General features: G+C 39.6%; 1 protein-coding gene across 1 annotated transcript; it reads left to right on the plus strand.

Annotated features, from left to right (window-relative positions):
* The first annotated feature begins 1,895 nt into the window (after nucleotides 1-1,895).
* Nucleotides 1,896-22,595, plus strand: LOC131095829 (fructose-1,6-bisphosphatase isozyme 2). Its single transcript, XM_058043949.1, has 7 exons — nucleotides 1,896-2,165; nucleotides 4,883-5,045; nucleotides 5,967-6,059; nucleotides 11,020-11,160; nucleotides 12,353-12,490; nucleotides 18,512-18,631; nucleotides 21,782-22,595. The coding sequence occupies exons 1-7, from the start codon at nucleotides 1,993-1,995 to the stop codon at nucleotides 21,974-21,976; spliced, it is 1,023 nt and encodes a 340-aa protein (XP_057899932.1). The 5' UTR covers nucleotides 1,896-1,992; the 3' UTR covers nucleotides 21,977-22,595.
* The last annotated feature ends 416 nt before the right edge of the window (nucleotides 22,596-23,011 follow it).

The following is a 23,011-nucleotide window of genomic DNA, read 5'->3' on the forward strand; positions in this document are numbered from 1 at the left end:
CTACCCCATTTCTTATTTACTATTTTGATTTGGTATGCTCCTGGTATTCCAGAAACACAGCAGAGAGATATGGCACTAAAAGCATTTTAGTATGGGTCAGGCTGACAGGTGCCATGATGATGAAATAATGTGCAGAATGTAATGGTTGCACTTTAGGCCAGCAGGTATTTTTGCATGTATAACGTGAAACCTTCTTTTGTTGATCCTACCATGTGCTATCCCAAAGCTCCACATATTTTATTTTTGGTTTTCTACACAGTCTGTTCAAAAGAAGAAAGCTTCCTAACCCGGCAGAACATGCTGTGTAACTTTTGTCTCATGATGTGAACAGTACATTTAACTATATGTTGTAGTAGAAAAGAGAATTCTTCAAGATTTCTTTCTTCTTCAACCATTGCTATAGAGGATGCAGTATAAAACCTGCCTGTTGCTCCATTGGAACAACTTCACTCACCAGTTCTTTCTCCACCATGGAACAGGACTGGAAAAATATCTCCAAAGCTAAGCACATGGGTTGGAAGCAGCACTGAACTCTGTCTTTCTGCTTGTGGCTAGTGTTCAGTGTTGTCGGTCTCTTAAACCCTTTCTTGCAGATGATTTCAAAGTAGAAAACCTTAGCATTCAAATCCCTTTAAAAACCCTACAAATAATGTATTTTTATCATTAGATGAAGAGACACTTCTAGGAAAATCTGAATAAATGCTTCAGCTGAAGTTCCTATTAACAAAAACACATTAGGTATATGTTTTGATACAGAATTTTGTTTCTGTCTTCCTGGCAAGATTTTAGTGCAGCAATTTGTTAAAGGAATAACAGTGAAACTTAATAAAATTTTTCTGCTGTTACTCCAGCTTTTCTTGTTTTGCTGGTGGGCTTTCCATATCTTCTACTTTAAAATAAGAGTGCTGCTAATAAGTAAAATGAAGGCTACAGCATGTAACAGCATATAGTTTCTCTTACTGCCTAGTCAGAGTGGGAAGACAGTGCTGTAATTGAAATCCATAACTCCAGCATTCCGACAGCATGTATGTAATGCAAAATCTAATACATTACTTGGAGAGTTTCTGCCTACCTTCACTTGGCATCATGTGCTCCTAGTATATTGCTTGTAAGGAGTTACTGGCAGCATAATTGCAAATTTGGACATACCTACATTTGCATGGTGCACTACAATATGAAAGCCAACATAAAATTTCATTTTGTGAGTTATGCCATTGATATGCTTCAATCAGAAAGCCTTATTTGTAAATTATTTAAGATATAATTACTTTGTAACTAGTCAAGCCACAGCTAACCAATACTTCTCATTCGTTCAAGCGCTATAACATTACAAACAACCCAGACCAGGAATTAAATCATGAAAATAGAACTGCAGCAGACCAACTAGCAACATAAAACTTTAAAAAATGCATGTCTCAATGCACACCTTCAAAACCCTCCTTCAGGGTGGAGGCCAAAAGAGAGTGAAAAAGCAGGACTTATGGGAAGGGAACTTCACTGTCTGGAGTCACAGTGCTGTGGGACACTGTGGCACATATGGTTACTGGTGTCTGGTGCTTTCATTTCTGGTGCCTTGTAAACACAGCCCTGGCTATGCTGAACCCATTGCTGAACAGGATCTACAGGAAAGCCATTTCCAAGAACGCAGACAGTGAGAGTTTTGCATTATAATCAGTCTGATGTACAGTGAGAATATGTAGCTAGATCTGCACAGAGCTAATTTCAGCACAGGGGAAGCCCAGACGAGCAGTAGTTGCTCAGCTATAGTCCTGTCTCAGGCTCCTTTCCTGCACCCCAGTGGAGACGTGGAGCCAGCCTGGGTTGCAGTTATTCTGAGCACTCAATCACATGGTCTCAGAAACATCTTAATAAATTCTGACCAGCCACAGAGCCAAACACAGCTTTGCCTCAAAATAAAACAGCTGCCCAGGATCTCAATACAGCAAGAGAGCATTTTGTCCAGCTGAGAAGGAGCTCTGGTACCCCGCAAAAATGACAGACAAAAGCCCCTTCGAGACGGATATGCTGACCCTGACGCGGTTTGTCATGGAGAAGGGACGCCGCGTGAAGGGAGCGACGGGGGAGCTGACGCAGCTGCTCAACTCCATGCTGACTGCCATAAAGGCCATCTCTGCTGCTGTCAGAAAGGCAGGCCTTGCCCACATGTGAGTCCTGCCTTGCACTACTGGGAGGAAGAGGAGGCAGAGAGATAGCAACTGGCATAGCAAGGCTGGGGAGTGGGCAGAGATTCATAAATACCTTGGAAGTGTCTTTTTTAAGCTCAGTAAGGTCAGAGTTTGGATTATCAAGAGTGGGAAGCAGGAGAGCTTTCTTTCTGGAGTATTCTAATATTGGGTGCAAGATAGACATTTAAGCTAACTGCTGTTTTGTAATATTTTACTCTAAAAATGTAAGTCAGAACAGAACTTCAATGCACTGCTCACCTTGTTATCTCTTGCACTTGTTGAAACTGATCTATTTTTATATCTACTGTGAATTTGCTAAAAATCACACCATTATATTTTTAATGCAGAATATCTCACTGTGATATGTTCTGCTAGCATCCAAGCCCTCTGCTGAACTGTACAAGTCAGGGCTTGGCTTATCTTGGGAAGCTGATTTTCTGCCTGTCTGCTGAATAAGCAATGCTCTAAAGCAACAGCCCTGAGAGAAGCCCCATGCGCTGCTGTGCCTGGCTGCATTTCTCTTTTCTTCCTCAAGCAGTATCCCACGTGAAGGGTTGCAGGCAGGAGGTCTCAAAAGGCCCTCTAGGAAAACCAAACATAACAATTTGGCATCTAGTGCTTTTGCAGATAGAATAAAAAATGGCCTTACTAAAACCTGGAATGTACTGAGCTGTTCCACATGGACAAGTGCAATAGACATCAGTCTAAATCTTTTAATGCTGATATATCTGAAAGAGTTCAGAGATATGGAATGCCCTAATAAAACTGTGTGTTTCAAATAGAAAGTTCTTGATATGTATCAAAAGATATTTTTCTGAACATGCTTTAGTATGTACTTACACCTGCATGCATGAAAGAGACCAGGAATATATTTGTGAAAGGAAGACAACATTTATTATTTGTTTAGGGATTTTGGATTTTCTTTCCTTCCACAGAAACACCAAAATGTGTGATCCTAGGAGTTGGGGGGGGATTTTGTGCTTCTGTTGATTATTTGGTCAAAGTCCTATATCATCTTGGCAAATCATGAATTCAATGTCTCAGAACTATTGCACTCACTTTATAGTGCCTAGAGAGGACATGAGACATACTCAAAGTGAACCACAGTTTCAGTCTCCTATGCTCTTACTCTTAAATTATGCTTTGTCTCCTAGTTTCCTTACTAGGTGAAACTGAGCAATTTTGCCTCCTTGACTTAAAGGAAGAGTTTACCTTATATAATTTTTATTTTTATGTAGACAATCTTTGAAATAGTTTGTAACAGCAGAGAAACTGATAGGCTATTGGTGGAATAGCCTCTAATAATAACAATAGTAATCCTTCTTCCCCTTCAGAAAAAACCCAAAGCATACATTACATTAAGGAGAAAATGTTTCTTTTTATGAACAAAAAGCTTCAGATGTTGTCTCAGAAATATCTAAAGTACCCAAACATACAAATTAGTAATTTCCACCATTCAAATTACTGAAACTAACCATGGAATTTCAGGGATTCCCATGGCAAACTTTCAACCACTGTGAAAGTGGCTTGCATTCATCTGCATGTGTGCAGTTAAAGAGCCCTGATTTTTCTACTTCCTCCAAATAGGAGACTGTAAGTGTTTTCTTTAATGTTAAAGCACTAAGCATGAATTTTTGACAGATTTTAAATTCAAAAGTGAAGAACTTTTTCCAAGTCATAGACTTGAGCTCTTGAGCTGTGATTGTGCCTGAAAACACACTAACTGGAGAGTAGGCACTTACCATTCCCTGAAAATCATGGTCCTTTTCAAAACCTTAAATTTGGCACCCAAAAATAAAATAACCCAAACACTCAATACTGCTGAAAGGCACAGGCAGCTTTGAGAAAAAGACCTACTCCACTCCCAGCTCAGGCCTGCCACTGACCAATATCATTCTATAGACTAATTACTTTCTTCTTTCTCCTCCCCTCTTTCCCACATCCATCCCCACTCCACCACTACCCCTCCCCTTCCCCCACACTCCCCAAAATACCCCATTTAATTTCCCTTAATGAATTAAAAAAGCTGTAGTTTTTCCCTGTATGGTTTTTGTATTTTTTAAGAAGCCCAGAACATGCACATTGGGCCTCAACAGTGCTTCTTCAACTGGAAGTCTCAGAAACATATATACTACTATACCATGTTATTAGCATATTGCTAAAATCAGGATAGGGAGAAGTGTCATCCTAACTCAGCTGAGGATCACCAAATAAAACAGACCTTGATCCAGAGATACGGTTCTATCTGGCAAATTCCCCAGGGATGCCTTTAAAGTCCTGATTTGGAGCTGGCAGGGTGAATGTGGGTTAAAGGACCACCATGGAGCTCTGAGCAGCAAGTGACAGAAAATATTGCAGATGCTCACTGCACTTTCTGCTTCCTCAAAACTGCAGCCAGCTGCTTCATGGGGCTGCTGGGGAAGGCTGGTACTCACCACCTGGGCTGTGGGCTCTGCTTCTGGCCTGGGGAACATCTACACAGAAACAAGAGGACCCAGGTAAGGCCTCAAAGCACCTGCTTTTATTTTCTACAGCAGCAACAGTCTTATAATGCACCTCAGCTGTGTCATCCAAAGATTGTCTAAAGGTGTAGGAAGATAAGATGAAGGAATAACCTTGACTTGTTGAGGCGTTTTTTGTAAAAACCTGTAATGTTTGCCTCCTTCAGGTTTCTTGTCATTGTTACTCTTCTGTAGGTTTGGTATAGCTGGCACTGTGAATGTGACAGGTGATGAGGTGAAGAAGCTGGATGTGTTATCCAACTCCCTGGTGATTAACATGCTCCAGTCCTCCTACAGCACCTGTGTCCTGGTCACGGAGGAGAACAAGGAGGCCATCATCACCCCGAAAGACAAGCGGGTCTGTGCAGCTCCGGCATTCAGGGGGGTTGTCGGCTCAGGCAGCAGCAGGTGGCACTCTTGCTTCAAGTATGAAACCTGGCCCTGGCCCCCAAACCCAACCCTTCCCGCGGGAATTCAGAAAATTTGCGCCGTTTCTGCGTTGTTTTGATTAATAACTGTAGTGGGTGGGATGACTTCAACAGCTAAAAGAGATGTGGAGAGTAAAATTATTATTAAAGTTTTGTAATGGGGGGGAGAATAATTATTTTTAAGCTTGTTAACACATCCCAAATCTCAGGTGGAAGTGTACTATTACATTCCCTGACCGCTGGTGCGATGGTTTTGGATTACACTAGTATTTAGAAAGATAAAATGAGATGAGAAGCTGGCAGAACGGAGTGTTATGTTACATATTCAAAGGAAACACCTGACTGCTTCATCAGGCTTCCCCCTGGAGGGGATCCTATTACAGCGAGTTACTGTTCATGCTGATGTAACCTGCCCTTTCCCGAAGATTTTTCTCTTTCTGCCTTCTTGCCCTCAAACCTCACAACACAGAGAAATCCTCTCATTCACAGTAAAAGTAGCAAAAGAAAACATATTCATTAGAGGAAGATGCTTGCTTCCAAAATGCGTCAATCCTTTTGCTCTAAAACAACTTCTTACCCTGCTTGGCAGCAGAGGACTGCTCCTCTGTAACATCCATTTGTGCTGTCTGAGCAGAAACATGTCCTCTCCAATTTCTCTGGCAGGCCCTTGGGGAGTCGGTGTTGTGCTGCAGGGCCAGCTGGGTTAGCAGTGCAGCCTTCTCTGACGAGATGTATCAGGCACAATTGGAGGGCTAAATGCAGACATAAAAACATGGGAGTTTTCAAGTAAAAGGAAGTAATAATACCAAGCAACTTACCATTAAATGGTTCCCTTGCCGCTTCTGTTTTAGGGTAAATATGTGGTGTGCTTTGACCCCCTTGACGGTTCATCCAATATAGACTGCTTGGCACCAATAGGAACAATTTTTGCTATCTACAAAAAGGTAAGAGGAGCAAATCACACATGGCATGATTTGCTTGGTGAAAGCAAAATGTCTTGAGTTCATCACGTTGCCTAGTTTCTTTCCATGGTCCCTTAGGTGTCTCTGGGCAAAAGGGAGCCTTAGAAAGGATAGACAAACACTTCCATATTCACGTGTGCTAAAATGCTGCCTGAATTCACTGGAAGGGGACACCCAGCCCCATGAAATTGTTAGGTGACAGCACTTCCTTCCTCGGCACACAAAGGCACTTGACTAACGTGATCTCACCCCCAGGGCAGCTGGTTAGCTCCTTCAGTGATGCTTGACTCAGCCTTAGGTGCCGAGGAATGGCAGTGTTTGTCCTCCTGGACACGCACTGCGGGCGGCTGGCAGCCCTGGACGGGGCCATGCGGCCTGCCAGAGCCCGCTGCTGTGCGTGCCATGGACGGGGCCGTGCGGCCTGCCAGAGCCAGCTGCCGTGCCTGCCATGGACGGGGCCGTGCGGCCTGCCAGAGCCCGCTGCCGTGCGTGCCATGGACGGGGCCGTGAGGCCTGCCAGAGCCCGCTGCTGTGCGTGCCATGGATGGGGCCGTGCGGCCTGCCAGAGCCCGCTGCCGTGCCTGCCATGGACGGGAGTCCGTGAGCATGGAAATGCTGGTGGCTGGAGGAAGCATTCACCTACAGTCATCGGGCCCGGTAGCATGTCTGCTCCCCTATGGCTGCACAGTACAGCAGCAAACACTGAGAGCTCCAGTCATGCCAAGTCTTGTGATTTGTTTGCTAATCTCCCAGCAATTGGTGTTTTCTCTAAAGCTTGAGCTCACAGTCATATGACTGTGGGAGACCCTCAGTCATTGCTATTGTGAAACAACAGTTTACAGTACTTCTGACTTCAAAGAAGTCTTTGCAGACTCAGATGTTACACTTCAAGCGAATGAAGATATGTTTTCCAAGTCTGTCTCCTTTTAGCTCATTATTTTCAGCTGGTTAGTCCTTGGTTTTTATATTTCTTGTAGGTAATACAATAGTCATTACTGTTGAGAATATGCATCTACTAGTGAATCAAATAGTTATGACACAAGCCAAGAGGGTTGTGGCACAAGTCCTGGAATTTGGCTGTCCACACTGTTAATGGTTAGTGCAAACCCACAACACGGATTCCATGCAGGCCAGACAGCACTGAGATGGTGCCTGGGTATGATTTTTGAAAGAGCATTCCTGGGACTACCTCCAGTACCATGCAGTTTCATGCTTTTTACAGGGAAAAGATCTTATCTGTGTTCATGAAATCCATTAAATGTGCTCTAATGTTAAGGGACCTCCACCCTTTTCAGTTATCTCTCCAAAGATACCCTAAAGGACAACAGCATCTCCCAATATTTGCAGTAGACAACAGCTGCATTTTTCTTTGAAATTATTAAATAAGAAGTGCTTTGTTGATAGTTACTAAAGGGCAGTGTATAAGAATAAAAGTGAGATGTTCATTCCAGTTGATAAATATCACTTAAGAAAGAGAACATAATTTTAGGCCATTTAAGATTAATGAATAACATTTTTGAAAAGGTAAAATCATTGTGATTCCAAAGGATGAACCTTAGCCTCGAAGATTGAGATGAGCTGATTTTCTCACCATGTCTCACCTTAATTTCATTTCCAAAGGCACACTTTCCAGGGCAGAAATGTTAGGCTTATTTTAGAAAAAAAAAACAAAACAGATAATAAGCACTCTTATAGAAAGGCCAGACTTGGACAATACATTTCAATCCTGAAAACAGTTGTCTGATTGCTTACAATCCAGAGCCTCCACCACAGTGGGAGGGACCATTTCATGATGTCACAAAAGCATTCTATCAGTTTTTTAGAAAAATCCATGAGGAAATAAATAGTATCTCAGCTTTATTTAATTTTCCACCTGGCTTTTGCTTTCTGAAACCAGAGAGGTGCAGTTGAAAATCAGAAACACCTGAAAAGTGGGGCTGAGGGAGAAGCCTTGCTGAATCAGAAGGGGATTGGGCAGCTGCTGCCACTGAGCAGGGGGCTCTCAGCTGCCAAAGTGTCAAGATATAGTGACAATAAATGCTTTTCGCTTGGGTTCTTCCCAGGTTTTCATGCCACTGAGATAAATCTACAATCATTAATTCATACTGCACAAATATGCTATGAAACTCTCTCACTTTGTTTCATTTTGGTTTTAATTTGTAACTTGCCCAATGCTTCTGATGTATTTTATTTGATACCTTTCCTTATTGTGAGGACAGTGTCCTCCCCTTCATGTGGTCCCTCACAGAGAAGGTGTAAGAATTCAGTAAAAACACAAAGCCTACTCATGAAATACATGATACAAAATGCAGACCTGGAAATCAAGTCATTTTAGTGCTGCTGTCAGTGCTGATGAGAATTCCCTTGTGTGATGTCAGGTAAATCACAAACACAAAAAAAATTTAGACCCAGATATCACCTGAGGGTACCCCTATAGCCAAACACTGCAGCCTTTGTTTCATCTGCCTCACACCAGTTATGAGTTATAGTGACAGAGTCACTATAACTCATTATTTGCAGTCCATCTGTCTATTTTATTGTTTTGCATAAAGGCCTCTAAAGGTATTTCACTACCACCATCATAGTCAAAATATAATGGACAGGAAATCCATCTGTGCACCAGAAAGAAGAGAAAATAGCAATTATCAGAGTGCACTGCCCATTTTAATTCCCTGGTTTGTTTATCAGTACATGGTACTTGGCAGGACAAAATTCCTGCAGTCCTAACATTGAAGTATCAGCTGATGTGTAGCTTTTTCACATTTTGACTCGCTCTGCAAAATGCTTTCTTTTTTCTTCTTCTTTTTGGAAGCTAGCTCTTGGAAACACAGTTGTGAATAAGGATGAAAAAACAAGTGAACTCAGCCCAACTATACCTTGAGGGAGGAGTTCCCCTGCTTTTTTCAGAATTGTCAAATATATAGTTTCTCAGTCATATTAACATAAAAAATGCATTTAAGAAATAGGACTGAAAAGCTCATCTCAGAAAAAAATATATTTTAAAACAATATCATATATAACCCAAAGTTGCATGTATTGTATATATGCTGTATTCTAGAAAACAAACCACTTTGCTCCATACAAAATTATTTGTTCTTTAATGAGAGGAGCATACAAAAAGCTATGACAACCAAAATATGTTTGAAATTAACTGTCTAAATGAATGTTTAATTCTGTATTTGATCTTGCAAATGATTTGTCTCCTATAGACAACCATTGCTTTTAATGGTGAGATGTATGTACCATAGGGGTGTATTTTTAAAATAGATGAAGTTACCTAGGCCATAATAGTTGGTACTGTAAGGATTGTTTCACAAAGTATTAGCTAATATTAGTCAATTTTTGAAGCTCTGAAATATGCACACAAAAGTTTAAACTAGTCTTCATTATAACCTCCCAGAATAGGCAGCTTGGCATAGTTTCGAGGGACTGACTCCCCCAGTATGTACGAATATATATACAAATATATATACTTACATTTGTACATGCTATATTTCAGCTCTTCTCATGAAAAGCTGGTTGTCAACTGGATTTTTTATTTCCACAGAAGGACTTGGCAAAATAGTAATAAAAGGATTTGAGCAAAATACAGTTAAAGACTGTGAGTGAAGTGACTTCGGTAACAAATTCACCTGAAAAAGAAAACTTTTTGATGTGAAATTACTATCTTTGTGTACCAAGAAGGTGTTGTTTTAGTGTCCCACATCTCAGCTTTTCTTGAGGTGTGGGCATACAACGATGAATGGGAACACCTTACTAGGACCCTAATGGGCAAACATCTTATTTTCTACACAAGACAGTCTTCATGGATTTTAATTTTTTTCAACCAAATATTCAGGGCTAGACTTGCTGTTTCTATTTAGTTGCTACTCAATCTAAATAAGCCTATGCAATCACTGAGAAACTGTCTGAGTTGGGAACAATAAAATACTAAGCCATGGTCTGAAGAAAGGGGAGTGTTTCATTTCAATTCCCCATGGATCACCACCAAATGATCCATACGAGAACCACCGCAACAGATGAACTTTTAAAGAAACATTAATATCAAGCAATCCTGGCCCATTCTGTAGCAGCAGGACATGAAGGCTCTAACCAGCCTTCCCAAGTACTGTTGGCTGTTCTTCTTACCCACCCCACCAGACAAACTCTTGTAAGCCATGGCTGAGGCACAGCCCTAGAGCTGGCTGGAAATATTTCCACCTTGTGTGCTTGGGCTACTGTTGCTCCATGATAACCAAAGTGCCAAATCAAAACATGAGTGTCAGAAATTGGTTAAAAACTCGAAGTAAAATGCCACCTGAATGTTCTGTGTAGACTTATAGGTGAGTACCTGCGCACATGCACACTTTACATAACCAAATGCATTTGTTATTTTGTATAAAATATGATGAGCATTTGTACACAATAGATGAACATTTATATTCCTTCAGTTAAGCATCCTTTCGCTAGAAGAGACCAATGCAAAAACTTGGTTACATCATGTTGCACCATATACCCTTTTATTCTGTACTATGGGAGCATTTTTTTTTTGTAATGTTAATTACAGCCTTTATCTCTCAGTTATTCCCTCTGAGGGATGTCAGCATCACAGCTTATGTTACATTTACAGAAGATTAGTATCACTGCTCTGTCTCAGTTTCTGATGATCCTCAATTAATAGCTGGGGATATAATGCTAAGGGATCAGCTTTGTGGCATGTATCATATTGATTGCATGACATGTATAGAATAACAAACTTTCACATCCTGTCCCAGCATGTACATGTACCAATATCAAGCTTGCCCTGAACGAGGGATGGGGGGAGTAACAATCTCTGGTTTTGCTGCTTCAAAGGCCTGTATAGACAGAAAAAGGAAATCTGTCGCACATTATTATTGAAAAGTTGTTTCTATTGTTCATTATCAGAATTTAACCTTTGGTTCAAATGGCAATTTTTCCTCAGGAAACAGATGATGAGCCCTCTGAAAAAGATGCTTTACAGCCTGGACGCAATATTGTTGCTGCAGGCTATGCCCTCTATGGTAGTGCTACGCTGGTTGCCCTCTCCACAGGGCAAGGAGTGGACTGCTTCATGCTTGATCCGGTACAGTCATGGTGTTAATCACATTGCCACTGTCTTTTAGAGCTCTCTGTGCTCGGTTTTAACTCTTTTTGTTAATCCTTGTCTCTGTAATCTATCCACTTTATGCAATTCTTTTCTCCATATCCTGGATCATCCCACCTTTTCTTTATAAATATTTAATAATATATGAGCATGTTGGTTGCAATACCTGCTTGGCTTTTTCCTACTCAATAGAACTAAAATAACTTAAATTCTCTTAAATTAAGTGTCCGAAACCCTCTTCATTCAAACGAACACTTAAAAAAATTTAATTTGTACCATGTTTTTGTCTTCACTTAAAGGAACCTGTGTTTATTTTCTTCTTGATTTTTCTGTCTGAATAAGAGCATCAACATGTTCACTGTTTAGCCTGAGGCAAGGACCATTTTTTTGATAGCTTGAGCCAAGTGATGTTTCATTTCCTGAGTGCAGTAGAGTTTTATGGCTGTCACCTAAGGTGCGTGCCCAAAAATTTGCAAAAGCACAACACCACCTGTATAATTGAACGTGTGCCACTCTTGAATGCCCAGAACACAATGAGTCTTACTGTGGGAATGCTAGGAAGATCATTCATTTGTAAAACCAGAATTAGATGTGGGGAATAACATACTGTGGTCTTTTATGGTTTTGTGGGGTTGTTTTTAATAAAAGGATGAATTATTAGCAGAAGTTATTGTAATGTTTGTAAATAGTCTCATTCCAAGTGGAAAGAACTGGGAGATGAACTGCTCTGCTTGAGACAGAGTAAGAGAAGGTGGAAGTTGCAATTAAACTGCAGAGAGCAACAAATGGGTGTAGCTGACCACATTCACATTAGGTTATTTGGACAAGGCAGGCAAAAAGAGTCCAGAAGTCAGAAGGCAGTGTCATTTCTTGATTTGCAGTCTTCTCACTTGAGGACAGAGATTCATGATCCATCTGCTTTCAGGGCTGATTTGTGTTCTTTTGCTGGTTTTTCCAATTAGATTTTGTTTATAGTACTGATGTGACAAGTTTTCATTAAGTTAGTGTAAATTCTCTGCTTTCTGCTCTTCATGAAATATTGTAAGTTTATACACTACACTGGTACTGAAAGGATCAAACTGTGCTAGTATTTCTGCCATGTCTAGTGTGACAACTGTTACAGAAAGCCAACAAAATTGTATGCTAATACCTAATTTATCCTGTCCTGCAGGGTCTTGGTGAATTTATTTTGGTGGACAGAGATGTTAAAATCAAGAAGAAGGGGAAGGTATACAGTCTCAATGAAGGTTATGCAAAGTATTTTGATCCTGCAATGACAGAATATTTACAAAAGAAGAAATTCCCTGAGGTAAGAAAATATTAGCACTGTACCCAGTGTACCGTGCACTGGCAAGCACTGCATTCCATGCAGTCCTGCCTGATGGAAAAGGATTTGAAGGTCTTCCTGAGTTCAGACCCATGTAACCCTTTCGTAGCAGCTGGTCTATTTTGGATATGTGTGTAATGGAACTTTTTTTTGGCATCCTGACATCTTTTATAACTTAGACTTTCGTAAATAAAATAATAACTTGTTTGTGTGAAGGGAAATGTGCTGGAGAACTAGATCTTTCAACAAAACTCCAGAAATATGCATGCCAAATGTGGGGATATTCTCATTTTCTAGCTTTATCTGAATATGCAGTTCAGTAATGTGTGCAGTTGGGTGTTCAGGGCTCGATTCCATGTGCTGTGCATGTGCTGTGTTTGCAGGAATCTGGGCGGCATCACCTTCTCCTTCCTGCACCCTCTTGCATCTGAAAAGTGTAGTATCATTCTTGCACAGTCTACTTGCATCATATAGAGCATGAAAAACCTATAGGCTGGGGAGAAAATCTAAACTAATGTTGTGAGGCACAAATTAACTATATTTGGTGGTTAAAAGAGAGACATCCCATGTCTGATGAACTTTCTTGGAGAAAGACATCCCATGTCTGATGAACTTCCTTAGACAAATACAGTTTGGAATTAACTTATCAATGCCAGGAGGACAACACAAGCTGTCAATGTGGAAAACTGGAAGCTCTCTAAAAAGTGTGGCTGTGAAAAGTAATTTATAATGAAATATGGTCATGTGGATCAAGTCAGGACTTAATTTGGTTAGGAAGCTGTTTTTAAAACTCTTCCTATTAAAAAAAATTATTTTAAAGCTATTAGTTGTCAAGGATACTTGTAATATGGTCTGTGTTAAATAAATGGATTCAGTAAAAACCTCAGGGTGCAGTAAAAGGGAAATATAATGAGAAAGCATTTAAACTGTGATCCCATGATAAGCTCCTCCTGAGCTAAAAAAATCTGGGTTTAGCATATCAGCTATAGCTGTAAGACTACTGACTAAATATCAAACTCTCCTTTGCATACTACTCAGATTGTAGCTACAGAGAGTCTTAACATCACAGCCTTCTAAATATATTAACTTTGAATATTTGAGATTATTTTGAGTCTTCAAAGTCTGCATTCAGTTCAGCTGTGAGAGAAGCAGAAGCCCATGACACAACTTTCATACTTCCCTAAATCCAGCTGGGAAAGTGAAGAACATCTGTGCTTCTCACTCTGCTAATGTTATACCAGGCTGTGTATTCAGTATCATGCACTAAGACTGGAGTTATTAATTTGTGTTTTTGCAAACCACCAAAGTGTTGTTTAAAGTAAAATTCTTGAACAAATGCATCAACCCCAGGCAATGAGGAGAAGACTGAAGAGATTTCAAACTCAGCGGAAAGACCAGACAGAGGTATTTCCCCACAGGATCAATGAGGACTGCTCTATCATGTGACTTCCTAAAGCCTAAAGTTAGGACATACTGGAAAAAACTCATTTGCAAACACTGTTTTATCTCAAATCTGTGCATCATTCGATGCAATTCAATTCTATTGAAATTGTTTGTCTAATGGAAGAGAAGCTGGCAGATATTTTTGTTACTTTAAAGCAAGCACCACAGAAGTGCATGGGTTATTTGGGGCACAGGAAATCTTCTCAGTTGTGCTGAACAATCACATTTTTTGCTGCTCTGGGATGTACAGCTGTCAGCATGAGAAGGGCTGAGGCATGAATGCTATAGCCACAAAGCACAAGGAAGTGCCCTGCCCATCAGACGCTTGTTATGAAGCTGAGTTTTGGAACCAGCATAACTCAGTTCCTTGATTTGGAAAGGACATAATAGTTGCATTGTGGGGAGGACTAGAGAGGTTTTGTCATTTCTCCTTAGCATGAAATGTGCTTCCTGGCCTCATCTGTAAGGCTACCCAGCTGCAGCCACGTTGGTAATGTCCCTACAGGAGCCAGGTGGAGATTTTCACACTTTCAGTCTCTGTCCCCCTCTCTGCAGCATGCAGAAGGGTAGTGAGGGTGTCTGCTGAATATCCCCTGCCTGTGGCATGAGGAGGAACTGACGTGGGCATGGAGGAACACCTTCTTATTCAGGCAGATCATTCACCCTATACTCTTCGGGCATCAGTTTTAGCTATCTGTCACATTTTTGCATTTTTCTTCCTTAGATCTTACCTCTATTAACTCCTTTCTGTAGTTCTTGGTCAACATGCTGTTCAGATGACTCTCTGACATTGCCATGAAAAACTGAAAAGTTAAAAATATAACAGGGAATCAAAAGTACAATGCAATCCATGAGATATCCTATGTTATATATCATTGTCATTAGCAACAAAACACTAAAGATCAACCATTTATGAGTAGAGGAGAGATTGCTCCTTACTATCTAACATCAGACAGTTTGGACTACAAAACTGCATTGACTTTCAAATTTTCTTGTGGATCACCATTTACCTAAGGCATCAATTCTGAATAAAAAGCACTAGAAAAATGCTGATGTTCTGCAGGCCAGACTAAGCCTCCTACTACTATCATGTAGTGGGAAACACATGTCTAACCACATCTCTTCTGGTATGAGAGTGAAGCTGATTTTTTATTTAGCATGACAAAATCACACTGCTGCTTAACCAGTTTGAAGAGCAAGTGTCTGTTTGCAAAGTTGCCTGTAATACTCCAGTCTGCAATGCTTAGTGGGCACTGCTGAGCCAGAAACCATCTCTGCACAAATTTTACTACAACTCCTCCCTAAAACGGGTTCTTCCTCCCCCTAGCTTTTTTCTGGCACTGGTAGAATTTGAAATACCCTGTGGACATTGTCACACTTTGCTATGACACCTATTTTTATCTTTGCTTCCTACAGTCAGGCACAAGAGAAATTGAATCTCATCACAGCTTGCTGATGATGAGAGCTATGCAATTGAGACTCCCTCGTTAAGAATTTGTCTCAGCAGTGCCATTAAAAATGGCCTCAACAACACATTTCAGTATGAAGCCCAGCTGTGTCCGAGTGACACAAAAAACCTAGTAAAACTACTATTATTTTGTCACCACGTCTATATGTGGAGTAGGGGATGCAGGGTATTGCTGTTGTAGTCTGTAGAAAAAAATTTCTTGCCCCCCCCCCCCCACAAATCATCATATTTATACAAGAAAAACCTGGTCTTGTTCTGCTGTGGAAGAGCAGGGCTGTCAAAAACAGTAGAAGAAAGAAATTAAAAATTGACTTCTATCAGAATGTGAAGGAAAAAAAATCACAGGACCTATCTGTTATGTATCATTTTTGTTCCTTTGAGTCAAGCAAAAAAAGAAAAAGCAGCAGAAGGGGTAAAACAAAGAGTAGCCACAAGTTTACTCAACATGGATGCTGACCAAGGGAACATGAAGGATCTCCAGCTCTTTCATTGGCATCAACTAAGCAATCAAAAGTGCTTATTGAGCAAACACAGAGCTTGGCATTACTGAGGACTTGGGATTAACCTGTCTAGCATTTATGCTCTATTATTTTGTTTGAGAAGAACGCCTGGGCAATATGCCAATGCACATACAACACCTATTAACTTTCTTATCTGTAAAAAAATGCATGAGCAACAAAACTGGAGAAACAATAAATAACATTTCACTAACTAAAATGAGTATTTAATCTTCTATGCAGACAGCTGTATGCTAAGGGAAGTAAAAATTTTATTTCAATATGTGGTTCAAGCGATAACCTTATCAGAAGGGAGGAATTTATCTGTATTTTTCTCAGCACAGTCTCAGCACTGTGTCTCTAGCTGGTGAATATCTATCTGGGTAAGAAGCAACTAAAATTGTCAGTGGCATCTCATGCTTAGAGCTTAGAATATCCTGAGTTGGAAGGGAACCCACAAAGCATCCTTTGCATAACACAGTCCATGTAGACATGAATTATGTAAATAATCTGCATGTGAATAGGAAATCTAGCACATTCCAAACCAGTCAGATGATGTGTACACAGGTGGCTCAGCTGTGCAGCTCATGGTCACTAAATTTCATACCTGTGGTTTACAGAGGCCTTATTTGATAATATAATAGAAGCAACCCTTAGCAGTCTGCTTCAGGGGCTGCTTGTTAATATGTTATGGCTTTTTTTGGTGTTTAACAAACTGTTCTTTAGACTCAGTTCATTACCTTTTAAAACCACGAAACAAAGTTCTTCTTTTGATTGTATTTTTAAAGGTAATTTGAGATTATAATCATATCTTTCAGATTTTAACTGAAAACTCACATTTGTCTCTCTTTAATACCTTTTAAGGTGCTTGGTTTTTCCTGATGTCAGGTTTTTACAATTGTGAAGTCACAAGTACAAACAGCTGTGAGATGGAGAAGCTATCATATGAAGGCTAAATATGCAATTATTTGGGTATTAGCCATGAAAAACAAGGGAGCAAATACTTTAAAGCTTTGTTGATTTATACCTACAATTAATAGGACCAGATTTAAACAAAACTAAATGTAAAAGCTCTAGGCTGTGCCTTATCCATCAGTCTTTCATAGTTCGCATTATTTTCTTCTGAATTTTTCATAATTCTTCTTATGTGTGCAACACGAATCATAAAAACCAACATATGTACAGTTAAACAAGGCCTGGAATACATCTGTTTTCTAGTTTTATTAACAGCTATATCAAAAATCCAAATTTTATGTTTAGCAGCATAGAGCTTAACTTCCTAGTGTTCTGTTGCTTTATAATATGTAATTTCATGAGATTTTTTTTCCATTTTAATAGAGGGTAATTATCAATACTTCACAGTCACATTGAAAAATTTGAGAAGCTTATCCAATATAGAATGATGTTTTTCTCTATTTTCCTTCCAGTTGTGCATTTTTTCCCCCAGTTTACCTTATGATTTTACAGGGAAAGATTACTAACTTGTGGTGTCTGAAGGTCTTGGAGTTGGCATTGCTGATCAAGTTTTCTATGTATTTTTCTAGATGGAATATCAGTACAGCATGAGCTTTGTAGAAAGTGCTGAGATCTTTTATTAGAAAACTGACCCAGACAGGAAAAAAAACACACTGAGATCTTTTCAGACTTTTAGCATTGTAATAAAGAACATATATGTTCTTTATTAACATTCATGAAGTTCGGTCTCTAGTAATGTTCTGGGAAGATAAAAATTCCCCCTCAGCTTTATTGGAGACAGACTGAGAGACATGAAAAGACCAGCAAAATTATTTTCTTTAAAAGCTTTCCTTTAGTTTACATCTGTATTTTGTATCTCCCCTTCATAAAGGTATAGTGACATGTTAAATTTCTTCAGTGGAGCTTATTTGGTTGACTGTATGTACTTCTATCTGTTCAAGACACCTTGCTTGTCTTCTATATCTTCTACCTACCTATTTTTATGACCAGCAGACCTGAGACTGACATGAATACTTCCTTGACTGACCTTGTTAAAAAGGCCTGTCCTTCAATGACATCAATTTCTAAGCTGAAAGCAAGGAAAATTACATTCATTAATAAATTGCGATCTCCCAAACTAAGCTGCAGAATGAATGCTATGACCAATTTCTCTACCTGACAAATAAGCTGGAAGGTAAAATTTGGGGTCCTCTTGGAACCATCTGGACATGTAGAGGAGTGAAACCACTCCTCATGCTCTGGCTTAGGAGCTGTGAAAGACCAAAAATCAAATTATTTTGACCTTGTTTTGATAAGGTGAAGAAGTTTTCAGTCCCTTGTTTTTTCACAGGCTGGGGTTTGATTCCAAATTGTGCACCCAAATTACAGGCACTCTGGTTTGCATACTGTGAATGCAGCTCTTTAAAACTCTTATCTTTGAACACTGTAGACAATCACATCTTACAAAAGGCTGAGCTCAGGACTGATTTCAGTATTTTGCAGTACCGAATTATGTTGCAGTATCCATAAGCAGCCATTGATTTAAGCAGCTTTGATTCTTGCTTCATACCAAAATTAGATTTTACCATGTTACTAGTTGTCTAGCCAGATAAACATAGTGCTTTGCTGTATGTTTTTCAGGATGGCAGCTCCCCATACGGTGCCAGGTATGTGGGCTCCATGGTAGCTGATGTTCACCGTACATTGATGTACGGTGGGATCTTCATGTATCCTGCTAATCAGAAGAGTCCTAAAGGAAAGGTATGTAATTTGAATTCCTTTCTGGGGAGCTTAGCCAACCTAATATCTCTGGTATTACCAGAGCAATAGTTTAGATAAATAAACAAATAATAATGTTCCACTGCGGAAAAAATTATTAATGAAAATTACACTCAGCAATCGAGTTTAGGAAAGAAATTTAGGCAATTGCAAATTTAGGCCAGAAATCTTCCTCTGTGTTTTCATATTATTAAATACTCAAGTGGTTTTCACAGCAACCAATGACTTAATGATTTTTCTAAAGGTAGTATTTCAGCGCCATAGAAACCCATTGAGACACCTGTGCATGGCTGGCAGATACAACACGGGTCTAAGGAAAACCTCTGCACTTTAAACTGGCAGCTAGAGTTATCTCACCTGCCGGTGGGACATGCCCAGCCCCGGAAAGGGTTTTGTCTAATGCTAGAAAAAAAGGTTTTCTTACCTTGTGTTTCCAAAGGACACTTACATCACCAGCTCTGCAAACTCAGGGTTCTACTACCTGGTCAGAAAAGGTGATTATAGTGGAAGGTTGGTTTCATTCAGTATTTTAGGAAAATATGACTTCCTATTTGGACACCAGTACAAAATGCACTGTGACAATGCAGGGCAATGCAATGCAGTCAGTCTTTAAAGAGATGGGCCACAGACCATTGTCAACCTCAACTTCTCTTCTGCAGTATCAAATACCCTCATTATCAACTTTCTAAACACTTATTTTTTAAGAGACCTAGTCATACAGATGATGTGTAGACCAGCAGTAACCTCCAGGTCATCATTAGGAAATCAATGTCCTAGTACATAATAGGTTGGACCTGGTGTTCTGACACCAAGAATTCTTTCCTGATCTACACCATACTTAAAATCTTCTATTCAAATGCTTTTGCATCCATGGCTGGTACATGAAGGAATCCGCCTCATGTCCCACACTGGTCTCAGAAAATCCCAATATCTACTGTCTTTAGGGAGAGAGGACTACTGGTTTCATCATGGTGAGCTTGTATTTACCAAAATACCAGCAGATCCAAATGGTCTTCAAAGTAAAACCAGGAAAATAGTTATCTTCAACATATACAACCAAAAATGTCTGCATGTTAGTCCAGGCAAAAATTATTTAAATTTTTGAATCACCATCCCACAGGAAAAAACCCCAAAACACCACTACAAAAAGCCCTCACTAAATGATGTGGATCTGTTTGTACATAGGAGAAAGAGACAAAAAGGGAATTTGCTGTATGTGAAAAAAGTGAGTTTGCTGACTGGCCTCTTCAAATGAAACTTTTTGTTTTGAAATCTGTACTAAACCATTGTTGAAAAGAGAGAATGAAAAACAGGACAAAAGTACAAAGGAACAAAGCACTTACATAACTTTATAGAAATAAATGTTTCCACAGAGTTAACCCACATTTATTATTTGATTGCTCTGGCTTGAACTGCCACAGTAAAGAGAGTAATGGAAGAAGCAAAACATGCTGTCATTAAAAATAAGTTTTCTTTCTGTCTCAGAGTGCAGGTGTATATAGTTCTTTTCATATGTATCTTTTCTTATTGGAGAAATAATACTCTTGTGGCAAGTGCCCTGATCATCTCTCTCCTGAAAGACAGTCTATGCACTTGGTTAAAGAGCTGAAAATAATAAATGTCACTGGAATTATCAAAAGGACTTGATCAAAAGTCTTTAGAGTAAATGCAAATTACATGGGTGTAGGCCCTAAAATTTACAGATCCTTTTTTAAGTTAAAGAAAGAAAACTAAATGCTATTTTGTTATAAACAATACACAATAAACACTACAGGACAAGACAACAAATAAATCTCCTTTTCAAATGGTATATTTTGAATAATATTTTTTATAAACTTAAGGCTTATAGTTCTCTAATAGGTGAAAATGTTAAACCTATCTGAAGACAGAGCCCATCTGAAGATCCCTAAGTGCAGTTGCACTGCTACCAGATGGAAAACTGATTTCCTCAAGTTGCATAGTCACAGTAGCAACAAGACACTTGAAACATGGTTCCATGGTGATACCACTGCTCTTTGCTGGCTCATGACCTTCCAGAATTGGGCCAAGCAGTAGGAAGAAGAGTGAAAGATACTGGTCCTATGTTGCCTCAGAGATGGAGTCCTTGTACCAGAAGTAGCACTTCAGTGGGCTTTAAAGATAAGAAAGAAGGTAATACAGTGCTATTTAAGTTGTGGTATATCATGGTTTTATTGCAGTGTGCTAAAGGTGTGATGGGTAGCGAAGTCATGTGCTCAACCCATTTCTCTGTCTCTCTATACAGTAGCATTCTGTCACACTTCCTTTTTCCCAGAAAACTTTTCTTCTTTTGAACACGTCAAGAGTCCTTTAAACAAAACATGTGCTAATATTGTTGAACATGAGCACTTCATAGATAAACCTACAGAAATAATATTTGTTCAGAACTGACCAGCTCTCGCTGCTGTTCATTTAAACACAGAAACCTTTGGCATATGTCCTAAATAAATTTACATTCCACCAGAACACACTCACTCCAAGAGGTAACATTTCAAAAAAGCGTAAACAGATATCAGGGTCCAAACCAAAAGGGAAATTTTGCCTTTAATAAATAACTGCAACTCCTTCTGAAGCCACAATCTGAATAAGTGCAGGCCACTAATATCTATCTACATTTCTGAAGAGAAGCAATAGAATCCTGAAATTTGAAACTGGGACTATCAAGTTTCAAACTCCAAAATATCCTGACTAAACATAACATGATTATCTCAAGCTCTGAGTTAACATGTAAAGACTCCATATGAGAAGATATTTTGGCTTTTCTTTCCCAGTACTGTTAGCTTAGCCAGCTTAATTGTTTTTCTGATGCCTGTGGGACACCCACTTTTGACGTTTTTGACAAAATACAGCTTCACTGGTGCTGCACGTCCGTATGACAGCTTGGAAATTATATGGTGATGCCTGGATGTAAGGTCGGCACACTGTTCCTCCAAGCAGAAGACTTCAGGAAAGGTGAGGAGAGGGAAGGAAGGGCTCTCTGAAAGACATTGCTACTTAGGTCAATTGCAGCTTGGTACAAAATTTTCTAAAATCACAAAAAGAATGCTAAATTTTGGCAAGTCCTTTGATACAATTTCCCCCATAGGCAATCAGGTGTTTTGTCTTTCTTTCTAGCTCCGACTTCTCTACGAATGCAACCCTATGGCTTTCATCATTGAGCAGGCTGGTGGCATAGCAACTACAGGGACCGAAGCAGTGTTGGATGTGAAACCTGAGAATATTCACCAGAGAGTTCCTTTTATCCTTGGCTCTCCAGACGATGTGCAAGAATACCTTGCTTGTGTACAGAGACACCAGAAGAGCAGCTAAAGACTTTCCACATCAGATCTTGCTTGCCCATTTTCAGTCTTCAGGAAAAGCTTTACCTCTCAAAATAGTGGATTCTAGCATTTTCCACCAATCTCTCAGTGAAAGTCCCAGTTTACAAGAGCAGGAAAAATAGTGAGATTTTGTTTCTCTTTGCAGGCAAGTGTAAAAATCCTTTAATTCTGATTTATTCAGGGCAAGTGCAGAGACAGAGGCATGACAAACAGAAACTTCTTACTTTATATAATATTAACAAAAGGAAGTGAGTTGTGTCAGTATCCCCATTTGATCTGAAATTTTACATCTAACATTACATGGATGATATTGTTTGCAACGGGATTTCTGCATCAGTATTTGCAATGTCATTATCTGGATTTTCTGTCAGAGACTTTCTTGCAGATGCTTTTTATCTTGACAGCCCAAAGAAGAGCAAAAGTCTTATGCTGTCTCAAACAATATTTTATAGCTGCGAATTATATAAATTTTGGGTAATTAATAGAGGTCAAAAGGCTGCAGCATTGCCAAGATATTTAATTTCTCACAAGAACAGGAAATATAATGTGTTATTTACACATACCTTTCAAAGCACAAATTATAATAAACCATGAATGTGACACCCAAATCATGCCTATTCTGTTGATCCATTGTCCTTTGGAAGAGGATACAAAGACACTGTTATACCTCAATTTTCTCTTACTTTGAAAGGTTCTTATTTCAGATTGAAGCTTGCCCCTTTACACATTATATCTCCATCACTAGTCACAGTGTTGTCTTGTCCTTAAGTGGAAGGGAACACCCAAGTTTTGTAGACGCTTGTGGTCAAATAGAGCAACAAAAGTCAGATGGTCTGCAGAAGCTTACAAAAGCTTATTAGTAAATTCCATACTTGGCGTGAGAATTGATACAAGTTAGTCCCTGATCTCCTAGAACACACACACACAGCAGCGGGGTTTGGATAAAGAGGTAGGGCAAAAGGGGAAAGAGCAGGAGGCAAGGGGAGAGAGAGGGAGGAAAACAGACAGAGAGAGAGAGGTGATT

The sequence above is a fragment of the Melospiza georgiana genome, chromosome Z, assembly GCF_028018845.1.
Source record: "Melospiza georgiana isolate bMelGeo1 chromosome Z, bMelGeo1.pri, whole genome shotgun sequence".
Taxonomy (NCBI): domain Eukaryota; kingdom Metazoa; phylum Chordata; class Aves; order Passeriformes; family Passerellidae; genus Melospiza; species Melospiza georgiana.

What these genes read in the sequence shown, in the direction of transcription:
- LOC131095829 (XM_058043949.1), top strand. Translation starts at nt 1,993, where the DNA reads ATGACAGACAAAAGCCCCTTCGAGACGGATATGCTGACCCTGACGCGG. An exon ending in ACTGCTTCATGCTTGATCCG is followed by an intron (nt 11,161 to 12,352) that starts GTACAGTCATGG and finishes CCTGTCCTGCAG; the next exon opens with GGTCTTGGTGAATTTATTTT. An exon ending in AAAAGAAGAAATTCCCTGAG is followed by an intron (nt 12,491 to 18,511) that starts GTAAGAAAATAT and finishes TATGTTTTTCAG; the next exon opens with GATGGCAGCTCCCCATACGG.